Consider the following 13,405-nt stretch of genomic DNA (forward strand, 5'->3'; position numbering starts at 1 on the left):
TAGGTTTTGCGTGGCAGCCATTTTGAAATTTAAGATGGCTGCCAGAATGACCTCGAATGAAATATTGTAGTTCATAGTAAAGATTTTGAATTCTGAGAGTCAGGGTATGGTTCTAATGTAAAATATGACAATTATGTAATTTTTAAGATACCATACAATATTTGACCTTAAATGACCCTAAATTACCTTAAATGACCTATTTGTGGCAATACCAGGTCAAAAATGGTATGATGGTTTTCCTTTACCATATAAAAATTGTTTCAGACATTAGAATTATAATTCCAAGTGGTTTAGAAGCGAAGATATAGATAAACATAGGTTTTATTAGGCGGCCATTTTGAAATCCAAGATGGCCACCATAATGACCTCGGATGAGGTGGTTCCTACCAAAAATTGAATGCTATGACCATAAGAAGCATGTAAAAAAAAATTGGTGCTTTTGTCCGGAACGTCCACATCCATCTGCTAAGCTGCCAGACTATTTCTATTTGTTTTCAGCGAGCCATAGCATTGAGTATGTTAGAACAAAGTGGATCTGACGTGAATCTTACCACCAAAGGGGCATGTAGTCAAAATTCTGTGGTAAATATAATTCATAGCATATTTACGTGTTTGGCCAATTTGGAGGCTTGGGAAAAGGGAATAGAATATTGATGGTGGTGATGGGTATGGTAGTGGTGGTTATAGTAGAGTAGTAATAGTTGAAGTAGTTTTCATTATGGTAGTGGTGGTTGTTGGTAGTGAAAGTTATGGTAGTGGTTGGTTATACTAGTGGAGGTTATGGTAGTTGTAGTTATACCAGTAGTTGTGGTACAGTGGTAGTTATGGTAGCAGTGGTTATGGTAGTGATAGTTAAAGTAGTGTTTGTTATGGTAGTGGTGGTTGTGGGTATTGAAGGTTATGGTAGTGGAGGTTATGGTAGGGGTAGTTATGATACCAGTGGTTATGGTACAGTGGTAGTTATGGTAGCAGTGGTTATGATAGTGATAGTTAAAGTAGTGTTCGTTATGGTAGTAGTGGTTGTGGGTAGTGAAGGTTATGGTAGTTGTTGGTTATGCTAGTTTGGATTATGATAGTGGTGGTTATGATACCAGTGTGGTTATGGTAGTGGTAGTTATGGAAGTTGTTATGATAATGATAGTATTGTAGTGGTGGTTTTATGGTAATGAGAGTTAAAGTAGTGTTGGTTATAGTAGTGGTGGTTGTGGTATTTTTAATGTGGTGATGGTAAATGTGCAAAATTTATGCTAATTATAACATCAATAAACCAAGAGTTGAAATATAGAAACATACTTAAACTGAATAAAAAATACACGCAGCCTAAGGAAAACAACATTGCGATTTCTATGTGTTTATGGGTTACAGCCACGAGACGATGGTGCCGATTCCCTTGGAGAAAACAACATCCAATCAGCTTTGAGCCAAAAAGATCACCACCAGGTAGTGGATGAAGATGACCAAGTTCTTTGCGATAGAGATGGGGATGTAGGTATTGATAAACACCAAAGAGATGTTAGAATTTGCTCACCAGAAGATGAGAATGAAGATTCTCCTGTGTCGCTTAAAGAAAGAGATGAAGTAGCTGCCTTCGATGAGGATGGTGACGATGAGAGGAGCTCTCCTCTGCTGTTTCAAACACCTTCATGCGACTCAGAACCTGATGATGTAGTGGTTAGTCAATATTTATTATATTAAAATTTTGCTTTCGTTAATATCGTTAACTCATTGTATTATAGACCGGAACAGAGAGTGCTGCTAGTACTACTACTATGCAACTATTTTCATAGAATAGCTAGACGATGATTGGATAGCAAGCATCTTAAACACCAAGTTCCATTTCCACTACGTGTCGAATTGACATTAGCAAAAAAAAATCATTAAATTATATTTGTTATACTCTTTTTTTTTTCTCTCATCTAGATTGAAGATGACAAGACAGCATTGGAATCTCAATCAAACAACAGGTAAATTTGTTATTAATTTTTATTTATTTTTATTTACACTTTCAAATAAGAGAAATATGTTGTGGTGGATCCTAGTGAATGTATGTAAATATAATATAAACAACACACCTTGGAATTTGGTGAGAATGTAAGTACCTGTAATTCCACTGCCTCTATGCTTTCTTTTACTTGACTTAGCTTCATCTAATTGATCCAAATTTTAATTATCAGTATTTGATAAATATAAGTATTTGTAACAATAATGATGATAATAATAATAATAATAATAATAATAGCACTCAGTACAGAGCATATCTCCGCCCACCGCCAATCTTTTTCTGTTAAAAATTCCTATAAAATATGTACTTTCCAACCACCAACCACAATCTACTTAAAAAAAATTACACTAACACGAAAGTTTCATTTAGATGAGTTGTTTAGTGTTTGCGATATCTGATCTGCCACATTTTGTTTTGAGTGGTCCATAATCGACACCAAATTATAACCACTTTACTTTTCAAATGCCTTTTATTATATCAGTTGTACACCTGCCAATTCCTGACATGTTCTGGCTTAATTTACATGCAAGTGTTACTCTTATAGCTGACAAACAAAATACTTGCAATGCATTGGTGTTGAAATGGAAATATTTTGGAAATAGAAATATGGGGATTTGGTGTTTAGCGACACATGATTAAATGTAAAGATGAATTAAAAATATTCCCAATAAGTTTTTTAAAAAGTGAAGTTAGTTCATATAAAACACTGTACGTGACACACACACACCCACACACACGCAAACTTCCACAACTGAAAACATATCTCTTGGCGGAGATGATAATAATAATATTAATAATAATAAGATTAATAAAGAGCACATATCCACTGAAGTTGTGCTCGATGCAATAAAGAAGGGTGGAACAAAAACTTACCATGAATCAGAAAAGAAATGCAGCACACATCACCGAACTGTTTACATGCAATTTGAGGCACAGGGGCCAGTCTACTCATAACTCACAGGTGGGGGTATCCATTTAAACAAATTATCTGTGGCGAGGAACCATGAAGGCATAGGTTGAGGTGTGTTCATGAAGGCTCCTACAAAATATAGAATGCAAAATTTTAAAAATTATTCAGTAAATGAGAACCATATTTCTCTTCACTCAGTGTTGTGGATATTTTTGCCTTACGGAAGGATCGACTAAGTCTTAGGAAACGAAAGAGGCAGGTGGCTGAACCAGAACGACCAAGTAAAACCCCAAGAGTTGAAACCAGTGATGATGAGGAAACAGATCTTGAATTGCCTGACAGTATGCCTGAAGTAATTAAACATGTCCCAGAAAAAACTGTCCCTTTAATGGCAGTAGACCGAAGGTAAGAACAGCAGTAGTACTGATAGTATTAAAGGTACAATGTAACCCTAAAAGACAATAATATCAATGAAATGGGAAATACAAACACCAGAAGGAATCCACAAGTTTGAACAGGACCTTGTGGCTTTAATAAAGTATAGTAGCCTTCAATGTTGGTACTGTGTTCACATTGATACACACACTATGCCCAGTGGCAGTGCCAGTGTTGAGGTGGAAGGGAGACTTAAATTTCTGACAAGCCTGGCTATTTGTTGCTATAACAAATTGGAACATATGTATTCATCCAACAGTGAGTAACTCAACATGTATATGGTGGAATAGAAACTATAAACTAAGTCTCAATATGGCACTTAGGGAATAGAGTTGTTTTTTTTTTCTTGTGAGAAATAAATTGTGGTGTTTGCAGGATTTGAACACAGGACCATGGGATTGGATGGCAGGCAACCTAACCACCAAGATGCAAGTGCTTGGTTTAAGACTCAAACTCTTGTTCTTCCAATTGTAAGCCCTTAAATATTTAAAGTAAATTGAACAAAGTTTATATATTTTCACTAACATTATTTTCTTTTCTTCTAACTTATGTGTCTCCCGGGCAACAACAGACCGGTAAGTATATTTTTATAACATAATTAATATTATTCTTGATTATTTTATGATAATAAATGATTCACTAAAAAGTTTAATCTACAGTATTTTAATCTAAATAGAAAATCCCAAAGGTCCATAGATATACTGCCCTAAATTTGTCTTCGATAAAAACCAAATTATTTTAATCGCTGGCATTCTTCCACTTAAAATGTTAATTTAACTCTTATTCAAACATCTGTATGTTTTATGGACCTTTCTATCTTGTTCTTTCAAGTTGTTATCGCTGAATTGTGTTGTTTACATGCACTTCGCGATCATATCTAGAATTCACAATGTCAATAAGTTGCTGACCCAACACTCGTTTGTCAATGTAAATATGTGAGCTCAATCTGGTTTATTATGTTAATATAGTGATTATTATTCCAGAAATGGAAGAAAATATCAAACTATTAATTAAATAAATACAACAAACTTGATTTTATTCAAAAAAATCTACATTATCACTTTGTAAAACGTGCGCAATCTGACTTTTTTTACGGTAATAATTGATCGATGATGACATCATCAGGGGCAAGACCATTCGTAGAATCGACTATTTGTAAAATGGACGTTTCACTGTATTTAAAAATCTGTATCCCATTAACCATTCCTGAATATTTTGTCAAATGTACTTTTTGTCTTAGAGAAATCAGTTGTACAACATATTAATTATTTAATTTTTGTCAAGTAGTCAATGACATAACCTAATTTGTAAGTGACAAATAATGAGGTTTGTCATTTGTAGTGGTAACAGTGACCAATAGAAAATAAGAGAGAAGATCTCTGACTGCTAAGGTTTCAATAAAAACATAACTGGTTGGATATATGTGAGGTCTCACCACAAAATGAGTCTCATGGTTAGAAATTCAAAAATTGAGTTTATATTATATGTGGGTAGATCACATTTGGTCTTTGAATAGCTTCTTTAGGATAAGTAGATCCAGAGATGTGAGCATTTATAGTTTAGGTGTATAAGAACCATGTTTTGAGAAAATCGACCTCAAAGATAAACTAACCTGTACAAATAATATGACTTGAATTACAGAATATGTGCAGAGAACACTGTTTTGGCAAGAAAATTAACTTACAAAGTATACAATCATAAAATATAAGTATCAAGTAAATTCAAAAACATTAAAATCAAAATTTTGTACAAATATTGACTTTGGCCTGTTTTGGTGAATATCTCAATATGATTTCAACAACAATGCGTCTCATTTCGTGGTGAGACCTCACATATCTGGTATTCTTGTTATTTACACAGCTTGTATCTCTTTTATTAGTTTCTTTCGTGTTTACATTGTCAAAACATGTTTGGCTTGTAAGAATTTACTGGAGTGATTATCACCTGGGTATAGTTTTCCTTTTCCTAGAATTGTTTTTGTTCTTTGTATTTGTATACAAAATACTGTATTTTAAATGAATGTAAATAATATAATTTAATGAGATTATACAAATTCTGTGGGGAAATTGTACTACTATTCCTCTTAGTCTTATCTATATTAAAAAAACGTCTCTAAATAATTCAAATATGATTTTTTTTTATCTATGACTTTTGAAAGCTGATTAATTATGAGGCTCTTTTAAATTTACATTTCAAAGTTGTATTTAAATGTTGATCTTTCTCCTTAGATTTTTTTTTGTTTTTTGTGGCATAATTTAAAGTATATATAATTATTAGGCTAATCTGTTATTTTATCCTTTTCAGGTTCTAAAAAGTTTGAAACCTTTTTTTGCTCCTGATACCAAAGATAAGAAATTGTATTCTTGCATAATTTTTGATATGTTGAACAATCAGCTCGAAAGATTTAGAAATGCCCAGCGACGACTTCAGAACTATGCAATGATGGGCAAACCAGTTGAGGTTGGTCCGTTTATGAGAGATTGTTTGAGACACCGTAAACGCAATGAGAAACCGTTTGTATTTTTTGACAGTGAGGATGAACTTGAAATTACTGTTAAACAGTCACCAGTACAGACAGTCAAAAAAACAACCAGTGCTTCCATCTTGACTGGAGAACTTGATGGTGCCATCAGCCTTGCTGAGGGTTGTGGTAAACCTAATTGTCATCGGAAACGACGAATGAGAAATGAACTGGAGGACTCATCTGACTTATCTGATTTTGAAATAAGTGTGAAAAAACCAAAGCTTACTGAACAGAACACAAGTCCCGAAAAAAGCCACCACGAGGAAAAGAACGTTGAAATTCCTGATGATGATGATGATGTGTTGTACGGTGGAGAAACATTACCTTTTGGGGATGATGAGGAAGTTAACGAGGAACTCGAAGACACTCTACTGAGCGACAGTCCTGTCCCTATCATAGTCAAGGAATCTGACACAGATTCTGATGACAATCAAGAAGATGCAGATGTGAAAAATAAATCAGATGGCAAAAGAACCTCAGAACTGGTGGATACATCGCACAACACCAACACATTGCACTATTCTGATGAAGAATCTGAAAATAGACCAAAAAAAACAGATGAAAGCAAGTTGGAGTTCACAGAGAAATCATCCAGTGATTACACCATCAAACCTGAAATATCTGTGAGTTATGAAGAGCAGAGGTTAATATACTCAAAACAGAAGAGACAGTCATGGCTGCAAAAAAAAGGAAAAGATGCAACAGAATATTTAGAGGATGATGATGAAGTGTTGCCAAATGTCCAAAATCATAATGACGGGCAACTTGAGGATGGTAATGAGAGTGAGGCGTCTGCAGGATCTGGTTCTGTATCTATTGTAATACTAGATTCAGATAGAAACAGTCAAGGTTTCTTTGCACGTAAACTTCAAAGCAACAGTGATGTCATCAATTCAAAGGCTTCAGGTAGTACGAATGAAGCACGCGGTAGATCACCAGTTATTGAATTGCAAAATCAGCAAAATCAAAATCCAAATGAAGAACAGAATGAGTTGGAACCAGAAAAGGAAGATTACAACAAAAATGTAAGTGTAGCTTTTCCTTTAGTATGTCACCACACAGGGCAGTTGCATTCAGAGTACCTTTAGTATTACGTCAGGCCTTGCCTTCTTAGGTTGTGGTTATCCTTGTGTTGTCTTATTGTCTGTTTACTATTGGTATGTAGTTTTGAATTGCAAAAAGTTTATGTTTAGCAAACAATTGCAATGAATGCAAAATAAATATACAATATTCGATAGAAATTTTAAATACATCTTGATTCAAAATGGATGTACTTAACCTCTAAGGAAACTAAATGATACTAATTATTGTTATTACTGTTATTATTATTATTATCATCATCATTATTATTTTTATCACTGCTGTTTTGATGTGATGTATCAATGATTTCCTGTTGTTAAATATTTAACAACTCAGTTGTAATTCAGATTTATTTCTGCAAGATACTGTTTTATGTACAGATTATTTGAATAAAGATACTGTAATATAAGTAAAACATTTAGCCTATAATATTTGTTTTGTGTCAAATTGCTCCAAAAGTCATTTTTCTTAATTTTAAATATCAAATTACAACCAATGATTGTTGAATTGCCAGTGTGTTATGTCTCCTATGCCTTCCATACTTTTCAATAAATATTTAAAATCTAGAATACATACTTTTTAAGAGGATGACTGCAACCTGATGTATTATGGCTTCTTATGCCTTCCATAATTCGTTTTAACTTTAGAATGGTATATCTTGTCCAATGTGCAATGTGTGCTTTCCTCAAGATAAAATTGAAAGGCATGCAGCAGAATGTGATGGTCCAATTGAAGAAGGTAAAATGTTAGTGATACATTTGTGGGAATGGAGAGAGCAACATTCCCCCTCCCCAAGAATTTTTGTTAAAATGTCCAGCTTTCCCTTTTGTCCCCTGTTTTGTGGAATTTCCCCAATCTGCCCTTTTTTCCAATTAATAAATGAATAGGTGCACTGTTCATGTCGTAATTGGTATGAACCTGTATTCATCAATTTTGTACCTTTGTATAAATATAATCATCCTGTATTTTCTGCCCTATGATTTGCTGTGACACAGTGCATAGCTTCATGTATATCCAGATCAACTCATTATCTGTTGGAATTTACTATGCATGGCTGTGATGAGAAATGTCAGCCAGAATGTGCCACTCAAATAGGAATTATAAATTGTGGACAGGTAGCATATGAAATAATGAGAATTTGTACAGCTGAATGCGTAGATTTATGTATGTGTTGTGAGAGGGATTGTCAATTCTTCCTACCTAAATGACAGTGATATTCGCTAATTGGCAATTCCTGGCCCTTGAGCCTAAATGTATAAATAAATATATAATAAAATATGTACAATCACTTGGTGAGATAATTTATTTTCTACAGCATTAGAGCCTGAAGCTGAAGTGGTCCATGAAGTATTGAACATTGACCCCCAGAGTCAATCAGGAAGTTCAATGAAACAAGATTCTGATACTGATTGGGTTTTTAAGTGAGTAGAGAACACATGATTTGATCAATTTATTTTACATTATAATCTTGTCTACTGTCTTTTAGAATAATTTCAACTACTGTATATAAGTTAAGTACAGGTCTCCCTCCAATTAAAAAACTCTCTAATTAAAGACTACCTCCAATTAAAGACCACTTCTCTGTGGTCCTAAATTTACTAACATCTTTTATTTTTATTATTCTAATTAGAGACCAAAGCTCTAAAGACCATGGAAATGCTAGTCCCAAAAGTGGTCTTTAATTGGAGGGAGACCTGCACATACTTTAACATAATTTAATTGAAAATAAATATATATGCCTAACTTTAAGAATTTTAACATGTGTTATTGATGGCTGTTTTCATCATTTCAACTAGAAATTTGGTAAATTTTTGCTATGTGCCTATGCTTCAGTTATTAGCCTATAATGGCCCTCCTTAGCAGATAATAAAATTGACTCCATTTTTTTACAGGGATACGAAAAAGACCCCAGTAGCAACATATACAAGACTAAACAAACAAGGAAAAACCAGGTTTACAGGTATAGAAATTATTTATTTACTCAATTTTAAATAGAAAATAAACAAAATATATTGCATAAGTCTATGAGAAAAATTTTACATATAATTTCTACATATAGTAGACTCTAAAATTGAGCCTTTGAAACCCCTAAATTGTCATATTTTTTGGGCTTCGCCTCCTCGACCACTTTCGAAAGATTTTGAGCGATGCCCGACCAGGCCCACTTTGCTCTCTTCGGAGACATCGGCCCCCTGCCGAAGCCCGTTCTTTTTCTTTACTTTAGATCCAATTGCTTTGTATATACTGATGTGATAATTTGGCACTGCTTCCTATTTCACAGACGATCCATATCGAATATCTGATAGTGATGAAGAGGTGCAGCCTCTTGAAGTTTCCCAAACGTAAGTGGTCAATACATCTGAACTTGGAATATTTAGTAGTATTGAAAGGGGATGAAGCATGATGGGTTGCAATGGGGAAGTAGGGGAGGGGCTAGAATGAGGTGATTTTTAACTATTTAAGTTGTTGCTCAGTTTTTAGTGGGGTGGGGCACAAACCTGTTTTGGGAGGCATGCGTCCCCTCTGTCCCATTTATATACCATTGTTTCCAATTAAACATAATGCTTTTACAATCCTTGTTTTTTGTTATGCACAGAAATAAATTCAAAGTGAACAGAGATTTTAGATACATCTGATATTAATTTTAGGTTTTAGATAGATTACCACAGTAACAAGAATGATTAATAAGTGTCAGAATTTCAGTTTGCTTTTATAATGTTTTTTATTTTTTAGCACCTCTCATGGCAATGCTAGTATTAGCTCTGATCACATTGACCAAGTTTTATCTGAGATGGTTGTTAAGAAAGAGCTCTCCATTAGTATACCAAAGTTGACAATTGGTAAAAAAGAAAGAGTCAAACGTCTGTCAAAACACAGGTAAACATTAAACTGCGTTTGCTGAATTAAGCCAGGGTACTGTATATTCTGAAGGCTTCTTTGTATTGGGGTCCTTGGTAAATAATTTACAACAAAAAAAAAGAAACAAAAAAAACAAAAAACAAAGATAAATCATGAATGTCCATGAAAAGCAATTGTATCATAATTTATCTGCGGTGGATGCAGGGGGTGGGGGTGGGTGCAGACGGTGTGTTCGCCGCCCCCCCCCCCCAAATTGTATTAAGAAAAAATAATTGTTGTATTGTATTGTTGATATGACTTACCAGTAAGATATTTAAGGTGTATGAGAGTGCAATTTCTGCCCCACCTAGAGGTCCCTATTTTTTTAAAATGGTCGCACCTTCTCCCCAACCATGGTGGGGCCGAGGTGGTCTGGACTCTTATGCACCCCCTACCAACAAATCCTGCATCCGCCCCAGTTTATGACTTACTGTTCTTCAACTATGCCTTTAATTTAGTGAACCAGAAGAAGATGAGTTTGAGAAATGCTTCATATGTTCTAAGTTGGTTCCCAAATCTGAGTACCCACAACATGTGAACGAGGAGCTCGAGAGGCAGAATCAAGAAGAGAATCTGCATATAGAAAGCCAAGTACCTTCTGATTCGAAAGAAACAAAGTCATCGGCTTCTAAAACACACCAACAAGGCAAAAGGTAATAATTATGTGAGAGACTCATTGCTGTCAACTTTGTAAAAAAGTGTTTAAGTAGCAAAGTTTCACCTCATCTCCTTGAATTCATTACTCCTGTTGGACTGTACTGTACTAGAAGAGCAGGATGGGGTGGGAGGTTAGCTCTTTTAAACACAAGTAGAGACCCAGGAGGATAGGCATTTAAATTTAATAGAGGTAGTAAACTGTTGCTACTAAAAGGAGTAAATGAACATATTGTTAATTTTTAGTGGATATTAGCACAAATGGGAGCTGAGTTTGTGTTTCATGAGTGGTTGATCCAGTGATGGGAGTATTAATGTATACCGTAAAACCTTGAATTGAAGCCCAGTGGGATTAATCTTGAGATGGAGCCCATTTCGAGTTGAAGCCCCTCTTTAGTTTGCAAAATTAGGCTCGAAAAGAAGCCCATCGCGAAAAGAAGCCTATGTACTTCTTTTCAAAATAGCATAGGCTTCTTTTCGAGATAGTACAGTACAGTACATACACTGTGCATGACTTTCAGAAAACAAAATAAATTAAAAACAAGCTTGGTTTATACATTAGTTTCGATGATGCCAGTTAAATACACTCCATAATACAGATTGATGTTACATTGACCTTATTTATTGTTTAAATCGTACAAATTCACAAAACTTGCAGCATTCATTTTGAAAAGAGGTCCCCTCCTCTTTACTTTGCAAAAGTAGTCTCGAAAAGAAGCCCATCTCGAAAAGTAGCCCATCTCGAAAAGAAGCCCATTGAAGGTTCGCAAAAAAAAAAAAAAAAAAAAAAAAAGGAGAAGCCCAGGGCTTCAATTCAAAGTTTTACGGTAATTTATTTATTACTATGATTGTTCTTCTCTTTTTCATTGATTAAATGGGAGCTGAGTTTGTGTTTCATGAGTGGTTGATCCAGTGATGGGAGTATTAATGTATACCGTAAAACCTTGAATTGAAGCCCAGTGGGATTAATCTCGAGATGGAGCCCATTTCGAGTTGAAGCCCCTCTTTAGTTTGCAAAATTAGCCTCGAGATAGCATAGGCTTCTTTTCGAGATAGTACAGTACATACACTGTACTTGAATTTCAAAAAACAAAATGAATTAAAAACTAGCTTGGTTAATACAGTAGTTTAGGTGATTTAATGCCAGTTAAATACACTTCATGATACAAATTGATGTTACATTGGCCTTATTTATTTGATTTATAGTACAAATTCACAAAATTTAAGGCATTCATTTTGAAAAGAAGCACCCCTATTTACTCTGCAAAAAAGTAGCCTCGAAAAAAAAGCCATTCAACGTTCGCATAAAAAGAAGCCCGGAGCTTCAATTCAAGGTTTTACGGTATTATAATAGAAGGGGTTGGCATTATGAACTATATAAAACTGACATTTTATTTAGACAGTAGTTAATTTTTTTTTTTGTCGGTCCAAGAATACATAGACGCTACAGCACTAATTTTAGTAGAAACTCAGGCCCTGAATCACACAGTGACCTTCATCCTCAGGTGACTGCTTTTTTTTTTTTATTGTTCTTATTACACACTTGTTTTGAATTGTTATTAATTTTTCTACTTCTTTTAGAGTTGAACATGGGTTTGGTTACAATTACTGCCGATAAACTTTGTAATGGCATTCCCATAATTTCATTTTGCACATTTTACTACTACCATTTTTGCTTTTAAAACATTTTTATCGCAGTTAGATTTTTTTGTTTTGTTTGTTGGTTTTTGCTTTGAATTAGTTGGAACATACATGTGTTGCTACATAACAAAATGTTGTGCCCTGCAGGTTGAGATCGACTGGGAAGAGAACTGGTAGAAACATGAAGAAAGACGACACAGATGACCTGCAAGGAAACTTGGACGATCTCATTGCTTTTAGCAAAGAAAAAACTCAAGATGAAGATTATATACTTAAAGAGGATGACAACGAGGATGATGATTTTGAAATAGATGAAGACGATAGTGATGACGTTGATACTAAGGATGTAGTAGGTGAAAGCAATGCATTTGAATTTAGCGATTCACCAGTCAAAGCTTTCTGTAGTATTAAAAATACTAGAGCAGGATTTATAGATTATAAAAACCAATTTTCCAAAAAGCGAGAGAGTACAATCTCTGAAAAATCGATGTACCCCTCTACTTCCATGCCACAAGGTAGAGGTCGGGGAAGGGGTAGAGGAAGGGGAAGGGGGAGAGGGAAAAGAATGCGGGGAATGTCCCGTAAGAAAAAATGAACTAACCACCCTGTTTCAATAACGTTTGTAATAAGAGTTAATAAAATAATTTATTTCTTGGAGTTTGTTAAAGAGTTTTAAAATTTTTACATTTGGAAATGTAATGATTTTGAATGAAGATGATGTATTTTAATAAATAATTCTATTACAAGAAAATGACTGTTGCTGCAAACGCTATTGAATTGCGTATGGTGCTGTTGTAATAATAATACAGAGGTCATATGGCCGTAATAATTTTTATACAATATGATATGTAGTGACATATTGCAACCATCCTTATGTTTTAGCTCCATTGTATTTGTTGGTTGTTTTGATTGAATACTGTATACATTGTGTAATCTGACATGCACTATCTGAGCTGTCCGTTGGCCGACAAACCACGCTGTGACCTCTTGCCGAGCGCAACATTGTTAATGGAATACTGTCTGTGATGAGCCAAACAATTACTAAAACTTAAAATTACTAAAAATGAAATACACCAGTAAATTAAAATCATTATTTAAATTGTTTTTTTGCTAATAATTAAGATATTCACTTTTCATTCAGAATTTGATAAATAATGTCGTTCCTATAATATTTGGTAAAACAGTAAAACAGAATCAGGGGTTCCAAGTAGGGAGACGCCGCTCCATTTTGAGGTCTCTTAAAGATGTACTATCAGTCACA

General features: G+C 34.4%; 1 protein-coding gene across 2 annotated transcripts in view; it reads left to right on the top strand.

Moving 5' to 3' along the window:
- LOC117102618 overlaps positions 1-13,399 on the top strand; it is a 23,598-nt gene extending 10,199 nt beyond the window's left edge. For both annotated transcript variants that reach the window (XM_033242998.1, XM_033242996.1), the window contains exons 5-17: positions 499-582; positions 1,366-1,671; positions 1,921-1,964; positions 3,111-3,317; positions 3,919-3,922; positions 5,652-6,896; positions 7,599-7,689; positions 8,267-8,372; positions 8,844-8,911; positions 9,233-9,293; positions 9,685-9,828; positions 10,308-10,502; positions 12,292-13,399. In XM_033242998.1, coding sequence (XP_033098889.1) covers positions 499-582; positions 1,366-1,671; positions 1,921-1,964; positions 3,111-3,317; positions 3,919-3,922; positions 5,652-6,896; positions 7,599-7,689; positions 8,267-8,372; positions 8,844-8,911; positions 9,233-9,293; positions 9,685-9,828; positions 10,308-10,502; positions 12,292-12,739 — 3,003 coding nt within the window. In that variant the 3' untranslated portion in view covers positions 12,740-13,399. The remainder of the gene's footprint in view (positions 1-498; positions 583-1,365; positions 1,672-1,920; positions 1,965-3,110; positions 3,318-3,918; positions 3,923-5,651; positions 6,897-7,598; positions 7,690-8,266; positions 8,373-8,843; positions 8,912-9,232; positions 9,294-9,684; positions 9,829-10,307; positions 10,503-12,291) is intronic.
- Positions 13,400-13,405: the final 6 nt, after the last annotated feature.

This window comes from Anneissia japonica, unplaced genomic scaffold, assembly GCF_011630105.1.
Source record: "Anneissia japonica isolate Jap-2015-1 unplaced genomic scaffold, ASM1163010v1 scaffold1489_len2284818_cov182, whole genome shotgun sequence".
Lineage (NCBI taxonomy): Eukaryota > Metazoa > Echinodermata > Crinoidea > Comatulida > Comatulidae > Anneissia > Anneissia japonica.